This window comes from Podarcis erhardii (genome assembly GCF_964252035.2).
Source record: "Podarcis erhardii genome assembly, chromosome: 2".
NCBI lineage: Eukaryota > Metazoa > Chordata > Lepidosauria > Squamata > Lacertidae > Podarcis > Podarcis erhardii.
The window spans coordinates 54978244-55005441 of NC_138498.1; the positions used below are offsets into that span (position 1 = coordinate 54978244).

The 27198-nt window shown below is 44.1% G+C and overlaps 2 protein-coding genes across 6 annotated transcripts in view; one reads left to right on the forward strand and one right to left on the reverse strand.

Moving 5' to 3' along the window:
* The first annotated feature begins 34 nt into the window (after nucleotides 1-34).
* Nucleotides 35-11493, forward strand: PLAC8L1 (PLAC8 like 1). Of its 2 annotated transcripts, none has more exons than XM_081851159.1 (4): nucleotides 35-209; nucleotides 5170-5345; nucleotides 6835-6971; nucleotides 11246-11493. In XM_081851159.1, the coding sequence occupies exons 1-4, from the start codon at nucleotides 82-84 to the stop codon at nucleotides 11393-11395; spliced, it is 591 nt and encodes a 196-aa protein (XP_081707285.1). In that variant the 5' UTR covers nucleotides 35-81; the 3' UTR covers nucleotides 11396-11493. The 2 variants fall into 2 exon arrangements, with proteins under 2 accessions (XP_081707285.1, XP_081707286.1); XM_081851160.1 differs by having other exon boundaries at nucleotides 5170-5306.
* A 6627-nt stretch (nucleotides 11494-18120) lies between these two features.
* SH3RF2 (SH3 domain containing ring finger 2) overlaps nucleotides 18121-27198 on the reverse strand; it is a 91608-nt gene continuing 82530 nt past the window's right edge. For all 4 annotated transcript variants that reach the window (XM_081852079.1, XM_081852080.1, XM_081852077.1 and 1 more), the window contains 3 exons: nucleotides 25005-25240; nucleotides 21766-22121; nucleotides 18121-20459 (listed from right to left, as the gene is read on the reverse strand). In XM_081852079.1, the coding sequence (XP_081708205.1) occupies nucleotides 20181-20459; nucleotides 21766-22121; nucleotides 25005-25240 (871 nt within the window). In that variant the 3' untranslated portion in view covers nucleotides 18121-20180. The remainder of the gene's footprint in view (nucleotides 20460-21765; nucleotides 22122-25004; nucleotides 25241-27198) is intronic.

The window sequence follows — 27198 nt, forward strand, 5'->3', positions numbered from 1 at the left end:
TCAGTCTTGTGCAAACATTCTAGAAACTCCCGTTTCACTGTTCAGTCAAAGCGGGATCTTTTGCCTACTTCCTTATTTCCAATGGACAAGCTTGTAGGCTACTGCTTTACTACAGCTGAGAAAACCCCACTGTCTGAGATTTTACCCTCCTCACTGGATCTTCCTTTGCCAGCATCTGACAGCTGGAATGGCTCCTTGCATATGATGCCGTAAGAAATAAATTAGCTATTTATTTGTTTGGAGAGCACGGTTGGGCCTGCATTTGAGATGGTCACAGCTGGTTTCCCTATTACGTGTGGAAATCTGTCTGAAGTCTGGATAACTGCTGCCAGCCAGTGTAGTAGACAATTGTGAACTAGATGGAGCAATGTTCTGGTTTGGGCTAAAACCATTTATGCTGTTCCTTTCTATCCTCTTTACTGCTGAGCTCCAGCAGTTCTTAAGATAAATACATTGAAACTGTTGGTATAATACTATGGAAATGCTTTTTCGTATTGGTCTTTTGTGAAATCAAAGCTTTAACACACAATAAAGTAAAAGTTTTAAAAACAAAACTTAAATTTTAAAAATGCTTAATTCTGTATTTAAAAAAAGGCTAATTTACACAAAGCATATAAAGCAAATTAATGCTAGGTTATATCACATATTGTCAGGTTCCTAATAGATTATTTGGTATACTTTTATGCCACCTTTCATCAAAATTCTCCCACCACCATCGCATTAGATTCACAGCAGTCCTCTAAGGCAAGTTAGTCTGAAAAGGGAGCAAATGGCCCCAGTGAGCTTCATGGCAGAGTGTGGATTTGAACCTGCATCACCCTGGTTCTGTTGTCCTTCTAACACCTGAAATATGCAAGCAACCCCATCCTCTCCAACCATTCTTCCTCAAGGACAACACCAAAAAGGGGGGACCTGTGGCCCTTCTGCAACTACAGCTCCAATCATCTGACTGTTGACCACGCTGGCTGAAGCTGCTGTGAGTTGCATCCCAAGAAGATGTGGAGGACCAAAGGATGTCCATCTTTACACTAGACAAGCTATGCCTGAACAAGGAATGTGAGGTGCCACACTTGCTTGGTCCCTGCATACTCCATCCTTGCCATAGTCTTGCCGCTGAGCAACAACATGCAGAGCTCAGGAGAGTGGGAGGCCAGCCAATCAGAAGAGTCTCTGAGGTGTACTTGCCTGGAGGCAGAGTCAGCATCCAAAGTCCAGTCCAGTCCTAGGGTCAGGATTGCAACACTCAGGTTCACGGATCAAGGGTAAAGATGAACAAGAAGCAGCAAGATAGAACCAGGAACTACACGTGCTGTTTCCAGCATCTGACCACTGCTGGAAGCTCTGCATAAGAAGGCTGGAGCCAGCTGGTTCTCATCAGTGCTTTCTCCTCTGTATCCTTGAATACTGATCAGCTGCAGGTGGAGTCACTCCGCCTTCTCCCCCTTCAGGCTGCTGTTCAGCAGGTGAAGCTGACTCCTGGCCCATGACAGCCTCCAACATTCACATGTTGAGCACATTCAGCTGAATGCCCTTAGAAGCCTTCATGGAATCGAGAGCCTTGATGTCAAACAGATTTAAATTGAGAACCCTGGTAAATTTAATCACTTATAATTCCCATTCAAGGGATGCAGATGGTGCTGTGCTCTAAACCACAGAGCCTAGGACTTGCCAAACAGAAGGTCGGCGGTTCGAATCCCCGTGACTGGGTGAGCGCTCCTTGCTCAGTCCCAGCTCCTGCCAACCTAGCAGTTCAAAAGCACATCAGAGTGCAAGTAGATAAATAGGTACCGCTCCGGCGGGAAGGTAAACAGCATTTCCGTGCACTTCTCTGGTTCACCAGAAGCGGCTTAGTCATGCTGGCCACATGACCCGGCAGCTGTCTGCGGACAAACGTCAGCTCCCTCGGCCTATAGAGCAAGATGAGCGCCACAACCCCAGAGTCAACTGCAACTGTACTTAACGGTTGGGGTCCCTTTACCTTTAATTCCCATTCAAACCTTGTACAATGTTGGATGTTCAGAGGTGAAATGTTCAGTGGATGATACATGCAAGGTCAGTCAGTGGTGGTCCATTTTGCTCATGTTTACATTTCCTATGTGGGCTATCAATGTCTGAAAGGGCTACATTTCCTTAAAAATACGAAAAAGGCTAATCCTTGGTTTCTGGCAAAAACTCTTTATTATTTGAAAGACTGCCTTTTCTCTTGTATTCACCCTTCATTTAAACAATTTCTATAACTAGAGATAAAAGACAGAAAAGATAATTGGTGAAAACCGTAAAACTAGGCTTCAGTGGAATAAAGAAGTTTTCAGTCAGTGCCGGAAGTTCGACAGGGAGCGGGGTTGTCTGACCTCAACTGGAAGGGAGTTCCAAAGTATACAGGCAACCAGTGCAGGCTTTTGAGCACTGGGAATATGTGCCAGTGCTGTATACCCAGTAGATCATGGTGGTTTGCAGGAGAGCTTCTCTTGCAAGTTGCAAAGACCCCAGAAGCTCTCTCTGCAGTAACTGTGGGCAGGGTCTTCAGTGTAGTTGCCCCTGCTCTGTAGAATAGTATTCTTATCAAAATATGCAATGTGCCCGCTGTCTGCGCTTTCAGGAAACAACTGAAAACATTTTTGTTCTGGAAGGCTTTCCTAACTGGATAAATGGAACTTGACCATGGGGGTCTTTTTTGTAGTGTTTTAGTTTTGTTTTAAATGCATTTTTTAAAAATGTATTTTTTTATGTTTTTAATGGTATGTCACCTTGAGACAACTGTGTGGATGCTGATAGTAACATGTATCATGCCACATATGCACACCTCTTGTGGCATCATATGGCCCTCTGTAACTTTTCCAGCTACCCTTTTAAAGTCCCTGTCCAGTAGATTCCTCTGCTTATCTTAGTGCATACACATTTTTTCACAGATGGCCAGGATATAAGTCAAGTCGTTATCAGGCTGCAGTGTTTTGCACAAAGTTAATGTTCAAAAACACTACGGTCTGTGTACAGGACTTCCCTCCAGAGTGTTACAGTTTAAGACTGAAAACTATTGGTATTGGCACATGAGGCAGCTACCTTGATTTAGTGCTACTTTGGGACGACTATGTTCTTCCGCTGTGGTGGGAGGGTGGGGGAAATAGTCCCTGCAGGGCACTGGAGTGTCAGTTTAACCATTGTGATTTACAGAGATCCTGCAGTTGTACAAAAGTGCCAGAAAAGACAATTCAGGGGGAAGAAACTAGAAAGTGAGAGAGATCATTTTGCAGGAATGCCAGAGGAGTTCAATCTCAATTTTTATTAACCTCCTTGAAGTTTCTGCACCTCCATGGTCCACTCACAAAAGAATCTGGGTGCCTCAGATTTTTTTTTAAATGCTTTTGGTGATTTTACTGGGAAGGAAAAGTTTGCAACTTCAGGGGTAGTCTTTACTGACCCCAGTATCTTGGGTGGGGAGCAGTTTTCTGCACTACGAGCCTTCATTTCATTAGGTTAATGGCAGCCACTGAGCAGGAACAGACAGAGAGAGGGGGAAACATTTGCCTATCCAACTCCAGATACTGGTAACGCAATCTGTGGGAATGCAATTTTTCAGGGCCCTGTCAGAATTTATATTGTGCATTTGTGATGATTTGTGTTCATGACAGCATTGGGGTAGGTATATGTGACCCCACTTTCCATACTGTTTGCGCCTGCAGCGGTTTCAGGGTGAACATGCTGCGTCATTTCCAATCCGTGATTGCCCCGTAGCTGTCTGCTGAAATCGTGTACCACAATTCTATACCACAAATGTTCCAGTTTAATTTTTGCCCTGCTTTTGTTACACTATGGTGCTCCTCCAGGTGGTAATAATGCTATAACATTGGGGAGAACAAAACTGAAATGATGTGTGGCCAGTCCTGTAAAAATCCATCACCAATGCACTATTATTGTGTCAATGACATGTTGAAGAATGCACCCATTTTTAAAAATGCGCCAATTTGGTGGCTCCCTCTGCTCTCTGCTTCTGCTGTTTTCTAGTTACCTTGTCCCCTCACTCTGACTGCAGTGAAGATTAAAGAGGAGTCACCATTTTCAGCTATCATCTACGCTTCTTGAGCCATTTCTCTGTTGTTTCCCTAATGGAAGATTCCAGTTAGAGCAACAATTGAAGAACATCTGCAATCATTCTGGCAGGCCCATGCACCCTCTCCTGTCCAACTCCCCAATCTTTCAGGAATATAGAATGGAATATATACATATATTAATCGTACCATTCAAGTAAATTCCCAGGATGCGTCACAGTAATAAGTCAATTTTAACAGCAAATCTATGTGACATATCACAAATTGCTTTTTATACATGCCTAAGTTTCAGAATAGATTGATTGTGTAACACGGAGGACTACTGTCTAGGACAAAAAAAAAAAAAAATCCTCCAAAACTACAAAGGCCTGCTGGGTATGCCCCATTGGGTCAGCATCACCCCCCTTCTTTGATGCACAGGCCCTTCTTTGGAGGCAAAACTGAGCAACAGAACAAAGCCCAGTAGATAAGTCACATCAGTGTGTACACACACACACATCTTTCAAAATACAGTACCATTAAGTCCTCAATCCTAGTTAAAACGAATTTCTTGAAAGACAGAGAATGATGCCAATAAGCTGGGAAGGGTAAAAATGCAACTTTGAAAGAAAATCCACACGGGCAATTCACATTCCCCTACCTTTTAAAACTATAAATCATTTAGCGCATTCACTGTATTGCTGGATCTGTGCTCTGAACAGTTGGCTGTTGGTTTTTTTAGCATGGAAAAGGAAAATTACCATTAGGCAGGTGAATACAGAAAAATGTACCTAGTTTGTATATTTGTCCTTCAAGTGCTTTGATCACGGGTGATTTCTTTCTTCACTAGAGACTAAAGGGCACTGACAATCAGGCATTTTTATTTGTTTATTTTTGTTTTTTGTAGTGAGCGGAGGGTGGGAAACAGTATTGACACAAACAGGGAGAAATTGAATTCGCAAAAGGGGATGATTGCTATAAAACAAAGCAAATGGGTAGCACTAAAAAAAAGGAATCTCTTTTCTCCTGCCTTTTTCAGACTAAAGATGGCGAGGTTTATGAGCTACCTTGCTGCTAAACCCCAGGGTCCCTGCTATTTGTGTATATATTATACATCTATCTTATTCTTTATTTCAAAAATCAGGAACAAAAACTCAAGAGGGCCTGTGACAACACAACCAACTCGCGCTAGTGGTGTCACAACCACCATCACAACCATCGTGCGTACTGGAGGCAACTGGTCCACTGGCCTGTTTGATGTCTGCAGCGACAAAAGAGTCTGTAAGAGTTTCAATTGCTTCTTTCAAAGTTGTATCCCAGGTGTGCACGGGAGAGATGAGGTTCTTTTTAATAGACTTACTTCAAGACTGGTGATTGAAGAGCTTCATCCCATAAAAGTTGCTGTTGAGCTAATGGAGTTGAGATGATATTGGAGGAAAAAAGAGTAAAGGGCTGTCCTTGGATCCTTGACCCAGGTCTGCCTGTATCCTCATCTACTGTGTTTTATAACAAACTACCCATCAGAAAGCAGGTCGCTTGCTCTCTTATCAAGATATTGTTGTATTAATATTAAACCTGATTTTCACTACTATACTTCTGAGGGATAGAGAAGATCACATTAAGGTTTCCTTAACAACCGTCTGCAACTCCGGGGAATGATTACTTCCAGTGAAGTACAATCCTGGCTCCAAAAATATTGTTGTGAAACTGACTTTTAATGGGTTTGGCTTTGTTCAGTTCTAGACATCAGATACTGTATAACAGAGCTGAATGAAAAGGTGGCCTCCTTTGTAATCATCTTTGGCATAGTGCATCTTATATCTGTCTTTAGTCTGCTTGTGGAGTACAAATCATGTGGGTTATCCATAGATTAATGGTGGGGGACACACTGCACTCAGCTGTCACCTGTGGCTCCTAGGAGCTATCAGCATGTGACAGCGGCCACACCCTGGGAAATGCCTTTGACTAGCTGACTAAACTAGGTGAGGGTAGCCGATGGGTCTCAAACCCTCAGTGAGTTAGGGACTTCCCCTGCGTGTTGAGACGGGCAGATTGAGCAGACAAGACTAATAGTGGGTCCAATGGTCAAGAAGGTGGTCTGTGCATGTGCTGTAGAGGGAAATAAGGGGCAGATGGGTCTTGTCAACCTGGGAAGGTAGCCCTTCTAAGAGAAGGAAAACTCTGATCTTAAACCACCGCTGCCTTGCGAGATATCTTCAGGAGAAGAAATGGCTAAGGAGTAATAACTACACAAATCTGGAGTGGAGTTGCTAAGATGGTTGGCTCATTCTGGCAACTCCTGCAGTCAAGCAGGTGCCTAACGTATTGCTCTGCTTGCCTTTGGGCCATATCAGCGAGGCTGGGAGGGGGGGGGTCTGGGCAGCCTATGACCTCCATACACATTGCCCAGACATGCGCCCTGGGGAGTTCACTTTGGTGCTGCAAACACAGCAGTTTGACTTCCCAGAGGTGCACTCCATTGTCACTTGAGGCAGATGCAGTGCTATTTTTCTAGAAAAAGAGGTGTTGAAACTAACAGTTTACACCTCCCTTGTTCTCTTATAATAATGGCAATGGTGCTCCCCTGAGAGGTGCTGGAACTGAGTTCCAGTGAGTTCCAGCTGAATAAAAGCCCTGGGCAGATGTCAACAACAACAGCAGTGTATGGAGGATTCCACCCTATGGTAGACAAGGAATTTGGACATAGTGACATGTGGGTCCCTTCTAACTTCATAGTATGAGCATACAATGTACACATACAGTTTTTGTCATGTGATCACATCCTTCCTGTGGTTGTGCTTAATGACAGGTGTGTGTGGTTCACTGTGCAGCTTGTGTCTGGAATGCAGTATCGCAAGCCGATTCGGGGAGTGCTTTTGTTTCCCTCTGCTGCTGGGTTCCACCTTGGCCTTGAGAGTCGGCACCAGGGAGAGTCACAAAATACGTGTAAGTCCATGTAAGTGTTCTGTCCAGCTCCCACAATGCACAGTGTAGCAGTGGTGTGCTTCCTACCCTGTGGAATTCCCTGTGTGTGCGTGTAGCTGATTCCATCAGTCATGGTCTTTAAGACATCTCTGAAAACCTATTTTCTCTGAACATTCACTGCAAAGTATTGCTACATTTGGGTTCTTGTTGGTTTTACCTCAGATTTCTGGGTTTTGTTGTGTGCCGACCTGTATTTTCCTATAGCTGGCTTCTCTTAAACTGGTTGCTTTATCGTAACTGTGGAAAGGGCCATGGATCCTGTGGTAGAGCACATACACGAAAAAGGTCCCCAGTTCAATCCCTGCCACCTCCAGGTTGGGCTGGGAATGCCCCCTGCCTGAAACCCTTGAAAGTTGCTGCCACCCGGTGTTGACAATACTGAGCTAGATGGACCAAACATATAAGGCAACTTCCTGCGCTCCTGGTTTTAACAATTATTACGAATGAACTTGTGTTTGTTCATAAGAATGTTCACACACAAATATATATAGGTATGCACAATTGTAAGTCACCTTGGAAGGGGCGTAGCATGGGGAGGGACGGGGGGCCATAGCCCCGGGCACATGGTTTTGTGGGGGCACAAACCAGGCACACCCATGCAGGGATCCCTGCCCTGCCTGCCACTCAGGGTCTCTGGGCCACTGGTGGAAGAAAGGTGGGGTGGGGGAGCGCACCGACCCTGGCACCATTGGGGAGGGGGGTATCATCGCAGCTGCCCCCTGGACATGTGTTGCACCCCCCCACTGTGCCGGGCACCACGCTCCTGTGGGCGGCATGCCACGCACCTGGGACACGTGCCTGCCACGCCTTTGCCTGCTCTCCACTCCCAGTGTTGGAGCATGCACCTTCACCACTGCTCGCCCCTAGAGCCCAGCCTGGCCTTGTTGCTGCACCAAGGCCCCCTGGCCAGTGTTGGGGGGAAGCACCCACCAAGGGCCACGTTGGTTGACCAGGCTCCCCGCTGTGTGGGTAGGCGGCACAGCATGAACCCTCCATGCCCCATGCCTGCCCAGCAGCAGTGAGGGTTCAGCTGGTGCGACAGGTTTTGTTCATCTTCTGCTCCCAGACCCTGGCCTTGCCGTGTGTGTGTGTGTGTGTGTGTGTGTACCCGGGTGCCAGTAAAGGATGCAATGCCATTGCACCTTGGCAAGGTTCTAGACTTGAAAGTAGGCTAAGAAATATCTAGGAGCACAGGAAACTGTTTTATACTGGATCAGACCATTGGTCCATCTAGCTCAGTCTGTCTGCACTGACTGGCAGTGGTTTTCCAGGGTTCCAGGCAAAAGTTTCTCCCTGCTCTACCTGGAAACGCCAGAAATTGAACCTGGGACCTTCTGCTTGCAAGGCAGATGCTCTACCACTGAGCTATGGCCTTTCACAATCTGAAAGAAAGCCAAATCTGGGCATCAACACTTCGCCCTCTCCCCGCTGTTGGAGGCCATAGCTGTAGTTTCAAATCTGTTGGCATGGCAGGGGGATCTTTAGTTTGCTAATGAATGACTTGAAATATTTTTGAGGGTGAAAAGTTCAGCATAAAATCTCTGTGCCTCATAGTATGCATCCCTCGCCTTTCCAAAACCACCACTATTCCACTCTTTATGGGGCAAATATCTCTTATTCTGCTGGTGTGGTGCCTCCTTAAAGCCAAGCAAATGCATTAAACCTTTGGAATAGCCTTTTTTTCTTAAGGAAAAGGGAGTGCTTATGTTTATAATGGCATGCCAAGCCAATACCCATATTTTAAAAGTAATGGGAAAGAGCAGCTCTGTTTTTCTTTGCTGTAGCTTCAAAATTGCACGGCATATTTAAAAATATCCCTTTGAGGGCGAAATATACATTTGCCCCATATTCAGGAAGAAGGAAGGGAAAAGATGCCAGAAGGAATCAAGGAAACATAGTGTATTTTCTCACATAGCTTTTATCCTGATAAGCAAAAGGCAAATGTTGTCATATTAATTTAACATTTTGTGGGAGTGCATTCTGTGGTGACTGGGCCCCGTTGGATGGTGGGGCAGAAGATAGGGAGGGTAGGTGGAGCCAGAGCCACTGTCAGGCAGAGCCCCTGACAAGATGGCCGCCAGGTGGGGGCTAGCTGAGAGCAGACTGATGCTGGTGGGGCAGGCCTCCATTTGCCTCCACTGAGTGCATTGTGAGGTTGAAAGTACATCAGTTCCCGGATGTTTGTGGGATACTTTAGTTAGGATGTGTCTGTAGTGGAAATTCTCTACTCTTTGGCGAAATAAACTTGGAAGTTCAGAAAAGGCTATTTACCCAATGAAACAGGAGCATTTCCTTGGCAGTGTATCTTAGGCTGGGCTAAAGGCTGGAGTGCCAGGACTGAGTGCATGTGAAGTAGTGGAATGTAGGCGCAACATGCGCTGCATGAAGGAGCAGCACATCTCCACTGAAAGAAAAATGACCCTGGAGCTGCACCATTGCACTCCTGAACAACGAGTATGTGGCAAACAGAAGGTTGCACCCCAGGGAATGAGGTAGAACCACCAGCACCCACCATATTGTGCCATGGACTTGATAAGGTCGCTGTGCATATTTTCACAGGGAAATATCTCCATCAAAATGAGAGCCAGTGTGGTGTAGTGGTTAAGAGCGGTAGTCTAGTAATCTGGGGAACTGGGTTCGCATCTCCGCTCCTCCACATGCAGCTGCTGGGTGACCTTAGGCCAGTCACACTTCTCTGAAGTCTCTCAGCCTCACTCACCTCACAGAGTGTTTGTTGTGGGGGAGGAAGGGAAAGGAGAATGCTAGCTGCTTTGAGACTCCTTCGGGTAGTTATAAAGCGGCATATCAAATCCAAACTCCTCTTCTTCTTCTTTCCCATCCATGTACATTTCAGGAAATTGGGGTTGTGGTGGTGAGAGAAAAGCAGTGTGGAACAGAACATGTCTCCTAGGTAGATGTGGGCATGGCATTGATTCTGCACAACCACTTCCCCCTTTAGCCATCAGCCAGTAATCAGCAAATGGCAACCAAATCAGCAGACATTCCCGGTTTGGCAACCCCCTGGCGTATATATACCAGGCCTCCTCAACCTCGGCCCTCCAGATGTTTTGAGACTACAATTCCCTTCATCCCTGACCACTGGTCCTGCTAGCTAGGGATCATGGGAGTTGTAGGCCAAAAACATCTGGAGGGCTGAGGTTGAGGAAGCCTGATATATACTATGCGACACCTCCCTCAGCAATATGTTTTCTGTGGTTTAGAAGATACATTCTCTCACACTTTTTTCTCCAGCAGCACAAGGCTGGAAATCTAACTTACCAATCTGTCCTGCATTAGGCTGGGTGGGGAGAACCAGCTCAACTTTTCTGTCACTGAAAAGGAGCAACACTATCAGTGTTTGTCTGTTCTGTGAGACCAAGGGCTGTAGTTTTCTGGCTGAGCATAAACCCCACTGATCACAGTGGGATTTAGCACTGAATTAGACACACACAAAATTGTGCTGCAGGGTTGTTGTTTTTATAGTCAACAGTGTCTGGTTGTGGGGCAGGGGTAGCACCATGCAGTTCAGAAACCTGTGCAGCCAGGGTGTGGGGAAATAGGGAAATGGCTTGTTTACTACCTTTAAAAATGCAGGTGTGATATTCATTTCAGTGCTGGAAAATGTGCGGAAAGCCTTGATCCCATGGTAAAAAAGAAAAGAAAAGCTGGGATGGGAAAGGCACATGATCAGACAAAACATTATTGTGTGGGAAGATCACATAGTTATAACCATAAAAAAGAGAGATGAATGAACAAACATTTTTGCCTCACAGGGAATAGGATGTGGCTAATGACTGGCTGATATCGGTATCCCCATTGCTTCTCAAGTGAAGAGGCTGCAACTAGTTGAAATGTCAGGAGCTGGGAAGCAGGTGTCAAGCTGGAAAATGAAAAGGCCAGTAGCCCTGGGAAGCTTCAACAGCACTTTGCTAGTCCCCACTGAAAGGAGGGCTCTGCAGTTTAATGTTGTAGTTTTTAATTGTCACAGAGGAATGTAATGGGTTGCCAACATCTGGATCTGGATTTTATGTATAAATGGAGTAAACAGGTGATGTATGATATTGTTTAGTGTAGAAGAAACTCATGATTTCTGTCTCTCTCTTTTAAAAAGGGGTTGAATCAGGGTGATGAGGTAGTGTACAGAGAGCCTAATGAGACCAGTGCTTAGTGACATGGAAAAATGGTTTCTTAGTCATCCTTGTGTGGAAAGGTTCTCTTCCTCTTCTCCCCTGCAGGGAACCCTGTGTGAAGACTGGATGGCAGTTCATTGTTGCTGGCCTTTTGCAGTCTGTCAAATGGCCCGGGAAATGAAGAGGAGACCTACATTCCAGGTCTACGAAATGCACACATCTCCTCCTCCTCCATTTGAAGATGCCCTTGTTTGAAAACCTTCAGAGGTGATTGGCTCATGATGCTTCTTCCTCTTCCCCTTGCAATGACAAATTTGGTTATATTGTTAAATAAATAATGCATTCATGTGTCAGATCAAGTTTTTTCACTTTTGTGTTTCCATGAGAGAGACACTGAGATACTTCCATCTGTTGGTCTTAATTTGTTTTACGGTATATTTGGTTGAAAAGGAAAAATATACTAGACATGGTAAAATAAAATAAAAAATTCCCCAGATGCCTAAGATCCAGTTTGGGGACAAGTACTCTTTGGTGAGAGCGCTCCAGCAGAGAATTAATATCACAAAGCATGCAGCACAGCAATGTGTGGAAATATAGGCTGTTAGACCTTTAAAATATCCCCTTCTAAGTTGCTTCCAAAGTAGCATAGAAAGAGATCACACGTTTGTAAGTTAAAAATGCTTTACTTACAAACTCTTGAAAGGTCTGATTTATGTTCTTTTCCATACAGCAGCAAGAAAAGACAGGCAATATAACTTAGGTTCCAAAATGGTAAATGTTTCTAAATTATTTGTATAGAAACACAATATGGTTTGCTTAAGCCATGCAGTCTAAGCTTGGAGCATCCAGCTTAGACTTCCTTCCTGGTAGGTTTCACATGGTCAGAGAGAGAGAACGAAGAGTTTTGTAACCTGTTATGTGTGCCAGCGTGGTTGCTCGAGAGCAAACAGGCAAGACTCCCCATTGGTCTTTTCAAGGCTTTATTATCTGTCCAAAACGTTCACAATGCAGATCAACTCAATTCCATGTCTGCTCAGTCGCTAGCAGAATCTGGGAGTGGGTGGTCCTTAAACTTTCCCCAGCAGAGTAGTCTTTTGACCCCCATCCTACGCCTCCCCTCTCTGCGTGTAAACCGACTGCGCAAAGAGGGCGTGGGCAGAGGGGGACCTGCCTCCCCCCCCCGCTTTGTTCATGCTCGGTGCTGTGGCTCTCCATTGCATCCTCCGAGCCCTGCACCCCTTCCCCACTGGAGGCGGGGCTTCCCTCCTCCGCCAAGGAAGTGCTGCTTCTCACGATCTTTGGAGGCTCCCTGTAATCCAACTGCCCTTCCACCTCTCACCTCTGAGTTGATGGCAATTCCCTGACATAACCCTTCTTCCCAAAATGTGTGGATATGACCTAGCTAAGGGTTAACTCTGAGCTTTGTGGAATTCTGTGCCGGCTTGATTATATCTGTTTCAGTGATTATTTGAACACCAGCTTCGTTTCAAGCAGGGGAGCAGCAGAGGTCAAGGCCTTGCTTATGTGACTTTGCCCTTCCCAAATGGTTAGTGGGCGGCACCTTCATTCAACATATTACTGTTCCTTTCCACCAAAGGTGCAATAGTCACTGTTCCTCGTTCTTCTCTCTTCTTTGAGGAAAAGGCAGTTATTAAACCAGGAAAGTGGGTGTATTTTGCAGTCTTTAAAAAAGATCCATCACTGTAAAACGTGTCCACCCCCTCTCTGAACTCCTCTCATCCATCTTGCTCTATTTTTGGTCTTTCTAAGGAACCTATCACCATGGCATCAAAGCTCTGATGCATCCTCCACAAGTAGCCGGCTTTAGATATCTCCTGCCCTGCCTCAAAATAGAGGCTTTTTGTAGAACAGCATGGAACTATTTCATCATCGTTTTCTTCCCGTCTTCCTGCTTTTAAATTCATATGACTAGATGTAAGCAAAAAACAAACACTCCCCAAACCCCAAGCATTTTCTTTCCCACCTGATCCTTGCTATCACTGTGGGTGGGAACACATTCGACGGTGTTCACATTATATGGGTGACAGTTGGACTGCAGTCATCAAAGTTTCAGTATCCAGTTGATTTTTTTGACAGCAGAAAGTGGCACTTGTCCTATAGGCCGTATGAAATGTCTCTCATCTTTCAGAGTGCATCTGTGTACTGGTTTCAAGAAAAGGAACCAATACACATCCAGCACACACCACACCCCTATGGACCGCAGCCCCACACACTGTAACTTCATCTCGCACTATCTATTCATGCATCCTTTGGGTCCAGGTAGCAGTTCTGAGATGAGGCGCCAGAAAGTTACTGCTCAAGGTGCTGAACCAGGAGTGCAAGAGCTTTTTGCTTGGTTGTGCTCCCAAGTGCAAGTGTGGTGGTCAAACTGGAATCGTAAATGAATTCCCCAGGCATTTCTGATCCATGTAATCAGCGCAGTAGCCTGTTTTCTTGTTGCAGATGGTGTCATCACAATGGCAGAAACAGCCAGTGCCAGTGCAGGCATGTTCTTTGTGTATTTGCAACATTGTGCCTGAACTGGGACACCTTTAATGTGTTGCTGATGATTTAATGTAGCTTATTATCTGTAGGTGCAGGATGGTCCAGAGCAGAGGTAGCTGCCAGATGGTGTGGATGAGAACTTCCATAATCTCTGACCCTTGGCCATGTTCACTGTGGCTGATGGGAGTTGTCATCCAACACAGCTGGGGACCACCATGTTGGCTTAGAGTAGGAGTGGGGATCCTTAGCCCCCCAGATGTTGCTGAACTCCAATCTCATCAGCCCTAGCAAGCATAGCCAAGGGCTAGGGATTATGGGAGCTGTAGCTCAGCAATATTTGGAAGGCCAAAGGTCCCCACACCTAGGCTAGAAGTTGTAGAGACCTTGAAGTCCTGAGAACTGGTTCAATAGCTACCTGAGATTTAGCAAGTCTGCGCAATAAAGATGTGCAAGATGAAACTCATGGGTTGGGGTGTGTGTGGCTTTAGCTGGATATGCTCTGATTTTATATTTGATATCTATTTTAGGAGTTCTGGTTCCCTGCAAACCTTATATCTGTCCTTGAGAGCTTAGAAGTTTTTCAACACTTCTGGAAACTAAGTCCTCAGGGGCTTCTTTGAAATCTCTCAGCAGGAGTGGTTAAAACTGAGAAAAAGAGAGAGAGCTTAGTATATTTCTATTTAGCTATCTTATTTTAACCCCTTGGAATGAGTATGTTGCTGTAGGAAGTACTCCCATAATCCTTTTTGGCCTGATTCTTTTCCTGGAGGATAAATCTGAAGGTTAACTTTTTTCCAATTATTATTACTATTGCTTGCCTGAAGATACTGGAAAGAAATCTTCTGTTGAGTCCCTCACAACATCCCTCAGGATTGTTTGGCGGCCTTAGAAACTGCTTTCCCCCTCTCCTTTCCAGGATGGAGAACCTGTGGCCCTCCAAATATTGTTGGACTATAACTTTCATCCAGCCCCTTAGGCAGCATGACCAATGATCAAGCATCCAACATCTGGACGGCTCCAGGTCCATCACCCCAGCTCTAGTTTCTCCTAATTGTAAGTGGAATGTAGTACATGAAAGAGATACCATCTGGGGGGGGGGGGAGGCGGGGTTTGGCAACACAGCCAGTTGCTTGTTCTTGAGCCATGCTTGCTGCATCCATCATATGGATATTACTGAGCAGGGATGAGCAGCCTGTATGTGGATTGCACAAGTGTCAGGAATGTTGTTGCGCAGCAAAAACAGTACTAGCCTAAAATATTTTCCTGCCGGAAGAGAAACCCAAAGAATGCCCCTTCCAGTTTTCCTCCCTGACCTGTTGTTGTTTCTTCAGTTTATATCCCACTTTTCCTCCCGAAGGAGCCCAGGGCGGCAGCTGCACAAATGCTAAAACAACTAACACATGTCTAAAATCATCTAAAAACTATGTATATACAGATGCAGACTGGGAAAAATCTCAGCTTAAAAGGCTTGTTAGAAGAAGGTATTCAGTAGGTGCCAAAATGTCAACAGAGGAGGCCCCTAATATTTAAAAGGAGGGAATTTAAAGGGTAGGTGCTATTATGTTAAAGGCCCCAATTCCTATGCTGTGCAGAAGGGACATCTTGAGAAGATGATATCTGCAGGAAGCCCTCACCTGCAGACCACAGCGATCTTTTGGTTATATATGGGCTGACACAATCTTTCATCCCAAGTTTACTCAGTAGAAGATGTATGCAAATTATAAATTAATATATAATTTGGACCAGCAACACCTCCATCCATCCTTATTCAAGATGTGTGGAGGTGTTGCTGGTCCAAATTATATATTAAGCACCATTAATCTTTTTCAGCATCCTGGGGTTCTTGTGAAGGCAGACATCCAGGTCCAGTTGCATGAACTGGGTTTGAGATTTAGGAAACCTGTGTTTGTAATTCTAGATCTGCCTCAACATGGAAAATAGCTCTGCTAGGATAAGTCACACTCATCCTCCCTTCTTATTCTGTAAAATGGGAAGAATCATGAGTTAACTTACGTGTTGGGAAAATGAGATACTGAGCGTAAAGCACCATGAGGTTGAAAAACAGGGCATACATGGCAAATAGCAATTCAGTAATTTGAATCGACATGGTGTGGCTCCTTCATGCTTTAGCTTAGTCTGCTCTGTATTCAGGGGAAAGCTTGATTTGGGAAGGCAATGAGCTTTGTTTTCATATCTGCCACAGCACTAGCACTGAGCAGCTGCTTCCGATGAACTGGAAAGGTTTTTCTTTATTTTCAAATGACTCCTCTTGGCGGATAATTACAGTAGCATATAGTAAGCTAAAGCCTTCCCAGTGCCAGGGCTCCTGCTGCTTCAAGGCAAGCAATCATAAGGTTGTCATGGTTTTGCATCAGACCTGTCAGATCTTTGGCCCATGGGCCTCATCTGACGCAGCAAAACTGCCCTTCCAGCTCCGCAAACCCCGACATTGCCGAATTAGCCAGCTTTGGCTTTTGAAACAAGCACACTAATGCAAATGGGTGAAAGAGGAGTCTCCCCCCCCCCCCAAAAAAATAATAATGCCAGCCCCACTTTACCATGTTTTTCTGTTGGCTTCCCCCAGCTGGCATCTACCCACCACTATTTTCAGTGAGCAGAGCATTTGCCAGTGGCTCCATCTGCATATTTTTTTCTTGAGCAGTGGATATTTTTGGCCTAAGTGAGTCTCATGAATGTGTATGCACATTATATATAGTGAGGAACTCAAAGTGACCCTCTCTCCCAAAGACCCGGTTTTGGAAAGAGTTTATGCCGTTGGATGCTTTTGTGGACACAGAATGAAGGCTGAGTATCCCTGGTGCAGAAATATATTATTATTATTATTATTATTATTATTATTATTATTATTATTATTAGGTTGACCAAGATACATTCCACTTCCAAAATATTTCTTAGCAATTGGGCTGTGACACCCTTTGTCCAGTTAACAATTCTGTGAGTGTGTTTTTGAAAGAGCAAATGGTAGGCATGGGCTCCCCAGTCCACATCCTGGTGTGAATAGGAGGGGGATTACAGACCTTTCCTCCTCATACATAATCCTGTAAGGGAACCTTCTTAAGCCTGATGGCTGTATTCCTTTGTGGTCAACCTTCCAGGGCCTCATGCCAGTGGTGGGTGAGGCCAGAGGCAAAAATGGACAAGGAAATGAATGTACATGAAGAGCGTTGGAAGCTGCCTTATACTGAATCAGACCATTGGTCTACCTAGCTCAGTATTGGCTACTCTGACTGGCAGCAGCTCTCTAGGGTTTCAGGGTCTCTTCCAGCCCTACGTAGAGATGCTGGGGATTGAACCTGGGACCGTTTGCATACAAAGCAGATGCTCTGTCACTGAACTACACCCTCATCCCCATTTAACTTTGCCCAGTAGGTGAGTACTGACGTACACCTCTCTCTAGCCTCCTGAGAAGCAAGAGTCGTTATCAGAGTTCAAGGACACATCCCACCCAGGAGAAATCACTCAAGGGTGCAAAGCAGAGTTGGTAAGAGGTGTGGCCTGAAGAGAAGATGTGGTGTGGGGAGAGTCTGAAGGGCTAGATAGAGAGGCTTAGAGGGTTGCATTCGAGGACCTCCCTGCTGCTGTAGAGGGATATACGCTCTCCCACCAAACACAGCTGCACATGAAAGGCGTGCGTGAAATACACCTGAAACAAATGTTGCTTAGCTAGAATCATCAGCCTCATTTATCATTTTGCTAGGGTGGCGTTGTGGTCTAAACCACTGAGTCTCTTGGGCCTGCTGATCAGAAGGTTGGTGCTTCGAATCCCCGTTGCTCTTTCCCTGCTCCTGCCAACCTAGCAGTTTGAAAGCACGCCAGTGCAAGTAGATAAACAGGTACCACTGTGGTGGCAAGGTAAACGGTGCTTCTGTGCGCTCTGGTTTCCGTCACGGTGTTCTGTTGCGCTAGAAGTGGTTTAGTCATGCTGGCCACATGACCCGGAAAGCTGTCTGTGGACAAACACTGGCTCCCTCAGCCTGAAAGCGAGATGAGTGCCGTACCCCATAGTCACCTTTGGCTGTACTTAACCATCCAGGGGTCCTTTACCTTTACCTTACCTTATCATTTTGCTCTATTCATTAAGCATTCAGTAGTTTGTGAACTTCCCCTCTGCACTCTGTCTGCACCGGGAAGATTAAAGCATACTTGACTTCACAAAACTAACATGGGTAAATAAAAGAGCACAATTCTACAAAGGTCAGAAAACTGGTTCTGCGAGCAATATGGGGATGCATTTTGGCTCTGAAGGTAGGTTGCCTCCGAAATAGGGGTCAATGTAGCATTTTGCTACAAATGAAGATGAAAATGTGGTTGATGTTAAGCCAACGGGTACTCCTAGCAACCCCTCGTTCTGATTCCAAATGAAAACTCTTCCCCTCAAGTGTTGTCCAACCTGGAGTGAGCGGCAAACATCTATTGTGTGACTTTCGTTCGTTCTGTGCAATCATCCAAGAGTGTAAGTTCCCAACCTTTTATTGAAATGACACAGCAGGTTCCATCACAAAATCTCATGCTCCCTTGCTTTGAGCCGGAATGCGTGGCTTTTGAACTAGCAGTGGGAAGAAAAATAAACAACGTTCTATCACAGAGCACTATTCTAAACATCAGTCGTAGCTGGGTTAAAATGACATGGCGTTTCTGATTCTGCCTTATTGCTGAGGCTAGCTAGCCAGCGAGATCGAGAGAGGCTGGGAGTAAGCAAGCACTGTGTGTGTGAGACCTGCTGATAAGGTAAGCGGGTGAGCCTGAGGAAAAGAAGGGCCTTCTGTGGGGTGGAACTGGCTGGTCTTCCAGTAGCATCATGCTTCTGCCTGTGGATAAAGATGGAGGGAGGCGGAGGAGTGGCTACAGACCAGGAGGACCTGGGTGGAAGCTGGATGGACAATGGGGTGGATGGGTCAATCCATGTCAATTTCAAATGTGTTCATTCATAAGTCCCTTCTGTTCCATTTTGCAACAATCTGATTTCTTTTTATATAAAAAAAGATTGTACAAGAACTTGTATTTAAATAAATATTTAAGTATGTATTGAAATATGCAGTGCTTTTTCTGGGGGCATGCAGGGGTACACATACTCCTAAACATTTTGTGGATCTTTGTACTTTTGTCCATTTACTCTATTTATTTTTCCTGATTTGAACTACAAAATGGTGATTTTCTTGAGTCAAAATGAGAGTACCCCTAAACATTTTTTAAAGAAAAAAAGCACTGGAAATACGTATACATACTTGAATACTTAATTTCTTTCTACGTATGAATTTCTAATAAACCGTACATTTTAAAAAAATCTTTTCTGTATATATATATATTTGAGTTGAGAATCCTAAGAATATGTTCTGATCTCTGTGTTAGTTTGGTAGGTGCAAATTAGGTTTAGTTTTAAATGTGAACCAAATGAAGTTGTCCTCCACCCCTAGTCCACTTCCAGGTCAACTGGAATGCTTACACGGGACAAGATGGGATGCTCACATGTGTAACCTGCTCTTATGCTAGTTTACTCACATGTAAATCCCATTGCTTCTAATGAGGCTTTGTCCTAAGTAACTGTGGGTAGGATTTCAGTCTTAAACCATGCACCTTCCTCTCTAGGTTTTCAGGATGAGTTTCTCATATCTTAAAGCATATTTGTGAATTTGTTTTTTGTTTGTTTGTTTGTTTTTGATAACTTGGAATTAGTTTTGGTTTTGAATCGTAGGGTTACTAGGTTTGCTTGGTGCAATGCACACTATAATCCTTCAGCCATTTCCATGGAAGCAGGATCCAAAATTCATGGTTGGGAATATGTGGTTAATGGGTTGTGTTTCATTATCTCCCTTGATTTACTACTGGTGAGGCTGGGAAACATTTTATATTTCTAAAAAAAGAAAAAGAAAATCTGCTTCAAAACCTCATATAAATTATCTCCACATACTTTAAATGCATACTGCGAAGCTAAACAAAATATAAGGAGAATTTGATAACTGAGCCAGAGCTGGGGGTGGGTGGAGATAGGAAGCGGTTTCATCCACTATAAAATTAAGAAAACCAAAGTACAGAGAAGGTAAAGGAAGGTATGGAGAAGAAGTCTTTTTCTGACAGGTTTGCTTTTCCGATTGCATTGTACAGTGCTGAACCTTTCTTAGAACAGTTTGTCTTTTGAATAGCCTGCCATACTCACAATCTATTCCCCTCTCTGTCATATTTTTATCTACTTGTGGCAATGGAATTAATTTTGTGGTAGTCTTTGCATATGGGGAACGACACATCCCTGATGCACGCTTGCAGCTTGAGTTGTAGATCAAAGCCACTCAAAAAAGACGCTTCTGTCCAATATGGGGGTGGGGTGGGGTGGTATCCAATCCACTACATAGCCAGCAGTGGTGTAGATGCCTGAAAGAAGTCCAGCTCTTCTACGAGACTTACATTTGTGTTGACAGATTGGATCTGAGATCTATGGCGTATGGGGTGGCTGTTAGCTTCACTTTGGACATTTGTTGTCATTCTCCTCTGTAAGCAATCTAAACTATGTTTACCCGTCTCAATTTTCAGAGATACTATTATAATGTTTTTTTGTAGGAAAGGTCAGGTGGCCTGCTTGGCCAGAAAGGTCCAGTGATGAGGTCTTGGGATGTGGCATCCTCCTCTGAGAAACTGGACTAGCGATGATAATATGGTGGGAGTAGAGAGCTGATATCTCAGGGCTCTTGGGTGCTTCTGTGACCCCTCCTTGCTCATTGGAGAGGGTCGGTAAAGGTAGGGAGCTGTGCCTCTTGGATGGTGGTGGGCTGGAGTTCTGAAATCTCACAGTTTTCACTTGCTGAAAGGGAAGAGAAATCAGGAGTTATTTCATTCCAACAAGGCTGCCACCAGCATTGTCTTTGCTGTCTGGGGACATGACAAACAAAGAACTTTTACATTTTCTTTTACAACCAGTTTTACACTTTCTTCAGCTAAACATTAGAAAGTTGGAGAGTCGAACACGACTAAGACGACTAAACAACAACAAATAGAGGAGGACATATTTTTATTTCTGAAAAGTACATTATATGTGTCAGCTAATATAGTCAGCACTGTTTCCAGTCACCTTTGTCTTCCTTGGAATCTCAGTAGATCACCTACCCATTTTACAGTGGATTTTAGAGTGTCATTTGGTGTAAAACTGAGTAACATATAAGCTTAGAGTTTTGAGAGATGCAGAAGTTTCCTCGACTACTTGCTTACTGGTCCACTCCACTCCAAAAAGTACTAAGAGTCAGCACAAATACATATTTCGTCTTGGTAGTGGGTGATCTGTGCATCAGAAAGTTCCTGATTCAGAAATCATCAACTCACTAGGTGCATTTAAGGAAGTCATCATTTATTTATTTTTTATCATGGAGACAACTCTATGTTACAGGGTTCTTGTAAGGAACAGAGTGGGGAAATGTATGTGAAATTCTTTGATTCCTCACAAATGCTATGTAGATGCTTAGTGATTATTTATTATTTTGCTTTTATATTATCTATCTTTACACCTTGCGTCTTCTATTTCCTTTTGGCCTGGGTGTCTGAGACGATGTATCCCAAAAACCCAACCTTCAGGAAATAGAAGAACTTTACCACATATTCAGCAATTAGACTTCCTGTGGCAATGATAAATCATGTCCACAGTTTCTGTCTTTTCATTTCAATCCACAAACCCACCACGACATGGATGATCTTTGCCAGCAGACTGCAGAGGGAAGTGAATGAATATCTTGGCAGGTTGAGAGCGAGAGAGCAAGTGAGCACTGAATGTTGAATTTATGGTGATGTTGGGCTAATGAGAAACTAACATAATGGGGAGTATGCTCTCACAATAGGGACATGCTCCTTGAGAAATCATGAATGACACGTACAGGAGCAGGATATAGAATCTTAGTCCTGTTCTGTCAACAAAAAAAGTCAATGTGATCATTACATTGTAATGTTGAGTTCTTTGGTGAAGACCTTCTCCACCTGCCCTACCAGGTAATGGTACGTTGACTAGGATTTGTCCTGTCCTGCAGTTCTAATATCCCATATCTCCACCTGCACCCCAAAGCTTTTCATAATCACGCCTGCAATATAAAAGTACCCCTGTGGTGAATTAGACCCACTATTACCTTCTCAGTGGTGTTCCTGGATGTGTCTGGCTTCACCAGAATGGACGGTGGAGCAGATGCAGGTGGCTTTAGAGATGATTCATTTTTTGTAGGCAATTCCTTGGTGTCCAATATTACTGAGCTACACACAGAAGGAGCTCGGCTATTCCCGCTTCGGGGCACTAATATGAATGAAGAATCATGGGAGGAATTCGGCCTGGCTCCTGTGTCAGCCATGCTAATCCCTCGGGGCAGAGAGGAGATATGTTGATATGTTGGAGATTGCTGCACTCGTGTTTGGGTGGCAGGAGTTCGCCTGAGGGAGTTGACAAATGGAATAAGAGCTCCTGGTTGCAAAGGTTTCTGTAAAGATCCATCTGGGGAGGCAGAATTCAAGAAGAGATGAGGATTAAAAGATGATAATAACCCATTTGCAGCTCATTTTGGAAATTTTATATCAAAAGGATGGGCCAAAATTGCTGAATTGCAGTACTTAGCTGAATTTTAGTCTTCAGGCTTGTTGGAAGTCACTCCAGGTTTTAAGGGTAGACAGAAAATTGCAAGGGAGCTATAATATGCTGGGAAAGCACATGCTCTGTATGCAGGAAGTTTTAGGCATGTTCCTTCATATCGCCAGTTAAAAGAACCTCAGGTACTAGGGTGGGGAATGTCTCCTTCCTGAGAATGTGGAGAGCACCTGCCTGCCACTTAGACTGGAGAATACTGAACCAGATAGACCAGGTGGTCTCCAGCCTGGAGGCACACTTGGAAATCTTGGAAACTGCCACGGGCACTACAAGATGACCCTTGTGGTCCCTTCCAATTATACAATTCTGAGACTCTATGAAAATTCCCACTTCTTCCTGTTTGGCAGGGGGGTTGGACTCGATGGCCCTTGTGGTCTCTTCCATGATTCCATGATTCTATGATTCTCACAGAAGAAAAATGAACAGTGCTTAGAACTTCCTCTCAAAAATGCAGAACACTGCACCAAAAGCAATCAGTTCCTAACCCCTTTGTGCCCAAACCCCAAATTTAAAAACAAAAACAAAAACCAAGAGGGATATAGGGCCTTGGTGGGTGCTGGGAGGGGGGATGTCCAAGGGCACCATGGGGTACAAGGATGCCATGCTGAGGACCCCAGAGATGGACCAAGGGCTTGACTTGGTATGAAATGGTGCCATCTATTTGGTCTTCGCTAACTTATTAATGGGACACCTAAATTATTCAACTGCTGGCTGAAATTTACTAAAAAAGCTGGTTGTATTTGGTGTCCCACAGCTGTCTTTTGTAATACTTGCAATTGCTCAACCAGTTTCTGTAGTTAAAAATGCTTCCTCTGTAAACCTGCTTTCTTTCCTCCTACCTTCTTTGGAAGCTTGCTACCTTTATTTTCTGGACCTTCACCAGCAGGCAGAGGGTGTTTAACAGGTGAAGTTTCCCACAACCACTTTAATCCCTCTGACAGAAAAATCTTCATCTACTAAATTTCTTACTTTCCTTATGCAGCTAAAGTAACAGAAACAGGGCCAGTAAAAACATGGCCACCTATTTGGTCTCCACCATGTACATTTGATGCAAATTCCTTGTCTTTGCTTTCAGAGACCTCCATGACTATGATCCTAACCCATTTCCCATCCTTTTTCGCATTATAATCCTGAATACGGCCTCCAACTCTTATAATCATTTGTCACCCCAAAATCTGCTCCTTTAAAAGAGTTCACACATTTGCCTCCTTTTCTGTCCTATCTTCCTGGAGCAGCTTCCTAGAGCACCCATCACTTTCTTCCATTACTGCCTCAAAATGCACCTCCTGTGCATTTTGGTGAAGCCTTGGATTTAAACCCTTCCTTCAGACTCTGGTTGAAATATAAGCCCAAATATGTGTCTTATATATTTGCTCACATCCACCTTCATGTTTTCCCCCAAGGACATGGCTTTTGACCTATGTCAATCTGTAGGAATGAACGTGAACTCTTTGTCATCTTCCCCACCCCATTTTTTCAATTTGTTTTCATTATTAAAGATGCCATGTATTTCACAATCAATTCATAGAAATCCACTTGTAGATTTCACATTGGCTTCACTGCCCTTGTTTCATGGTGGCATTATTTCCTTTATTTTTAAAAATTGGTTTTATGCAGGAGGTCTGTTTTCAGTGGCTGTTCTCATCAGCTGCCACTTTATTGATTCACAATGCACCATACCTTGTAGTGTTCTGCAGCACCCTGTTAAGGAAACACATACAGAAAGATTCCCCACAATCGTGGCCACTACTCCTCTCAAATGCCCACATTCATGACACCCAGGGCATTGTGGGTAAATAACAAAGCAGCTGCTAGCACCGCTGACACTGCTGGAGACATATACGCAAGACCTGGCCACACATCCCACTGAATATTCATACAACTAGGTATGAATACAAATGGGAGTCCCGAATTCCTTCCATTCCTTTGTGTATTCATTTCGGAACAAATGGAAAGTGAACTGAATGGGCCCTCATTTGTTCTGAAACAAGTGCACACCTCTAGTACTCTTTAAAGCACCACATGCAAGGATGGTGCTATATAAATAATAATAGTCCTGTTGCCACTGAAACCCACTTGTGGGCCATTCAACAATTCAAATATCAACATTTATGTTTTGGACAGCTATAATGAACACCGCTCTGTAGCAACCTTGGTGAACTCCATATTACAACTCCATATTTGTAAATTTGCTGCCAACACTTCTACTTTACCTTGGCAATCTCAGTTTTTCTTAATGGGAAAAAGTAAACAAAGACCCCAAATATTCAATGAGATACACAGAGATTTAGCTCTGTATCAGGAAATTTTTTATGTCTGTTGTTTTACAGTTTTTTATGTGTTGTAAGCCGCCCAGAGTGGCTGGGGAAACCAAGCCAGATGGGCAGGGTATAAATAATAATAATAATAATTAATAATAATAATAATAATAAGCTTGCATTTCTCTGCTTAGTAAATAGTGAAACAGATTTGGCTATCTCTGGGTAGTGTCTGAACGATTAATTCTGCCACACATTTTGGGATTTGTCTCTAGCTCTGGCTAGTATATCCATGCCTTTGGCAAGGCAAGCTTTCAGCCCAGCTGTATGCATGCAATCAGCTCTTCAGGAGGCTTAGCCTAGCATTTCTGTTTATTGCATCAGCCCCAAGTTTCAATGTGCTAATTAAAGGCTTCTAGTCATCTCTCAGCCACTTGGGAACAGGTTCACATGTCTCTCTCTCACCAGGACTTACTCTTCCTACTGCTGCCACGTCCTCTCCTCTGCGGAGTTGTGTGCCCTGTGGTGCTTGGCACAGAGACATTCCTCACAGGTGAGGCCAAAGATGCGGGCATGAAGGCAGATTTCATAGGTCTGCTTTGCCTTGGGCCGTTCTCTGAGATGCTTCCCTGGGAGGAAAGTGAGGAAGTGGATAATGTCCAAGTCGCATAGAGGGAAGGCATCCTTGAATCAGGGAAGCTTGAGGACTTCCTGGTTGTTTAGGAGAGTCAAATGGGAGGGAGGGAGAGAGAAAGAAACAGATAATTAGGGAGCAAATGCAGCTGCACAATTCAAATCTAGGAGTTTTGTTACCTAGTTAGAAAAAGAAGGGCAAAGTGGGAAATCTGATCAGTAAGCATTTGTAGATTCTGAAATATCCTTCCACTTTAATCTTTCTCTAGAATTCTCTCTCCCACCCCCCCACCCCCGCTGTGCAGGAATTTCACAATAATTATATTAATGACAGAGGCTATGTTCCGACAAAACAACAACAGCAAAATAATCATCCTCACCACACCGTCTTTTAATGATATAGACCATGCAATATGGCACATAACTAATGGGCATTTGCATTACATTTCAGAATGTTAAAGAATATACCTCACAATTACTTATTACTCTGGTTCAAATCTGCAGCACAAATGTTTCTGTGGTGTGAGAAAATTTGAATGTGTACAAGAAACCTCCTGGTGCTTGCCTACTAGTGCTAAGAATAAATCCTCAGAAAAGGGTGATCCTTCATTGTTAGCTGATAACATACTGCCTGAGGTTGCCTCTAGCCTGTTAGTATTTTGAGAGAGGGATTCAAACACACACTCTGAAAATTTAAGTTATGGCACTTGGAGCAGATTAATGTGCTTTGTTGCCCTAGTGCAAAGTCCTTTAAAAAAATGACTTTTAGTGGTTAGGAAAGCGATGGGGAAATGCACTGAAAAGTGTGGAACGGACAAATGATTAACGGGAAGACACAAGCAAATCAGGATGAATGCTCACTGCTGTATAGCCTCCCCAAAACAAATCAGAACAAATGCTCAATAAAGACCAGACATGCCCTAACCTCCATAAAAACTTTGTGCAAGGATGAACGCTCAGTGAACAGGTCGTTTGGAGGAGCCCACACCCAAATGTTTTTTGCCCTTGAGACGGCTGTAATGTGCACAAATGTTTACAATCTGTGGTTGTGTACAGTGTCTTTTTTCATAATTGTACATGTAAAAAAAAAGGTTACTGGATTGCAGGTATGGGGCGATGGTGGCACAACAGGTGGAGGTGACAGTCTCCCCCATTGCTGTTTCTGATGTTGGCAGGTATTTAGCCAACAGTAAAAAATGGGTGGGTGGCGGGGTGACCAAATAATGGACATTTTTGTGCACTAATATTTCAGAGAGCAAAGTAAATAACTTTGAAGTAAAAAAATAAGGAGTTGGGAGAAAGCAGTGAAGGTAATAAGTATGTGCAAACGTATCAAGAGTTAATTTCATCTTTTCTAGTTTGCATAGAGGGGTGAGCAGGAGAGCAGCTGCAGGATTTATTTTGTCTATCAAAATTTAAGACAGCAGGGAAGCAGATATAAAATGTGAGCTCTTGGTGGATTCAAGCTACTCTAATCTTTTTCTCAGGGAAGAGACCAGCGCACCACTAAAGATCAAATTAGCCGTGGTGAAATTATCTTGCTTCATTTTATAAACTGCTGCTTTTCTGTTTTGCTGTTCACAGTTTATGCTGGTGAAAAACAACAACCTGTGCTGCTTAATAGGCAAAAAATGACGGGCTGTGATCTCCCAATTCTCCTTAACTGCCTGAGTTAAATTCAGATGGACCGATTGATGAAGCACCAAGAAGGGCAGCGATCCTGAAGGAAATATCTGAGGGAGGTTTTGTGCTCTTTGCAACTTGTGGTTCCATTTCTCAAGCAATGTCCCCCCCCCCCTTCCCCAAAGTGTGTTGCTGTCACTTCTGATTATTTCTTTCTGCATCTGCTTTCCCTGACGAGGCCACATAGCACTTTCACCTAAATCTGTTAAATTGCTGAGAAGGCCATCAATCTTCCACCTTGAGCAGGGTGCTTAAATAACCTTCCTAAGTGCTCCTAATTTGCTCAGGAGAAACTGAGCCATGGAGAAGTGTTTCTGCCAACTCTTCTGAGAGAGGGGCCGGCTGGGGGAAAG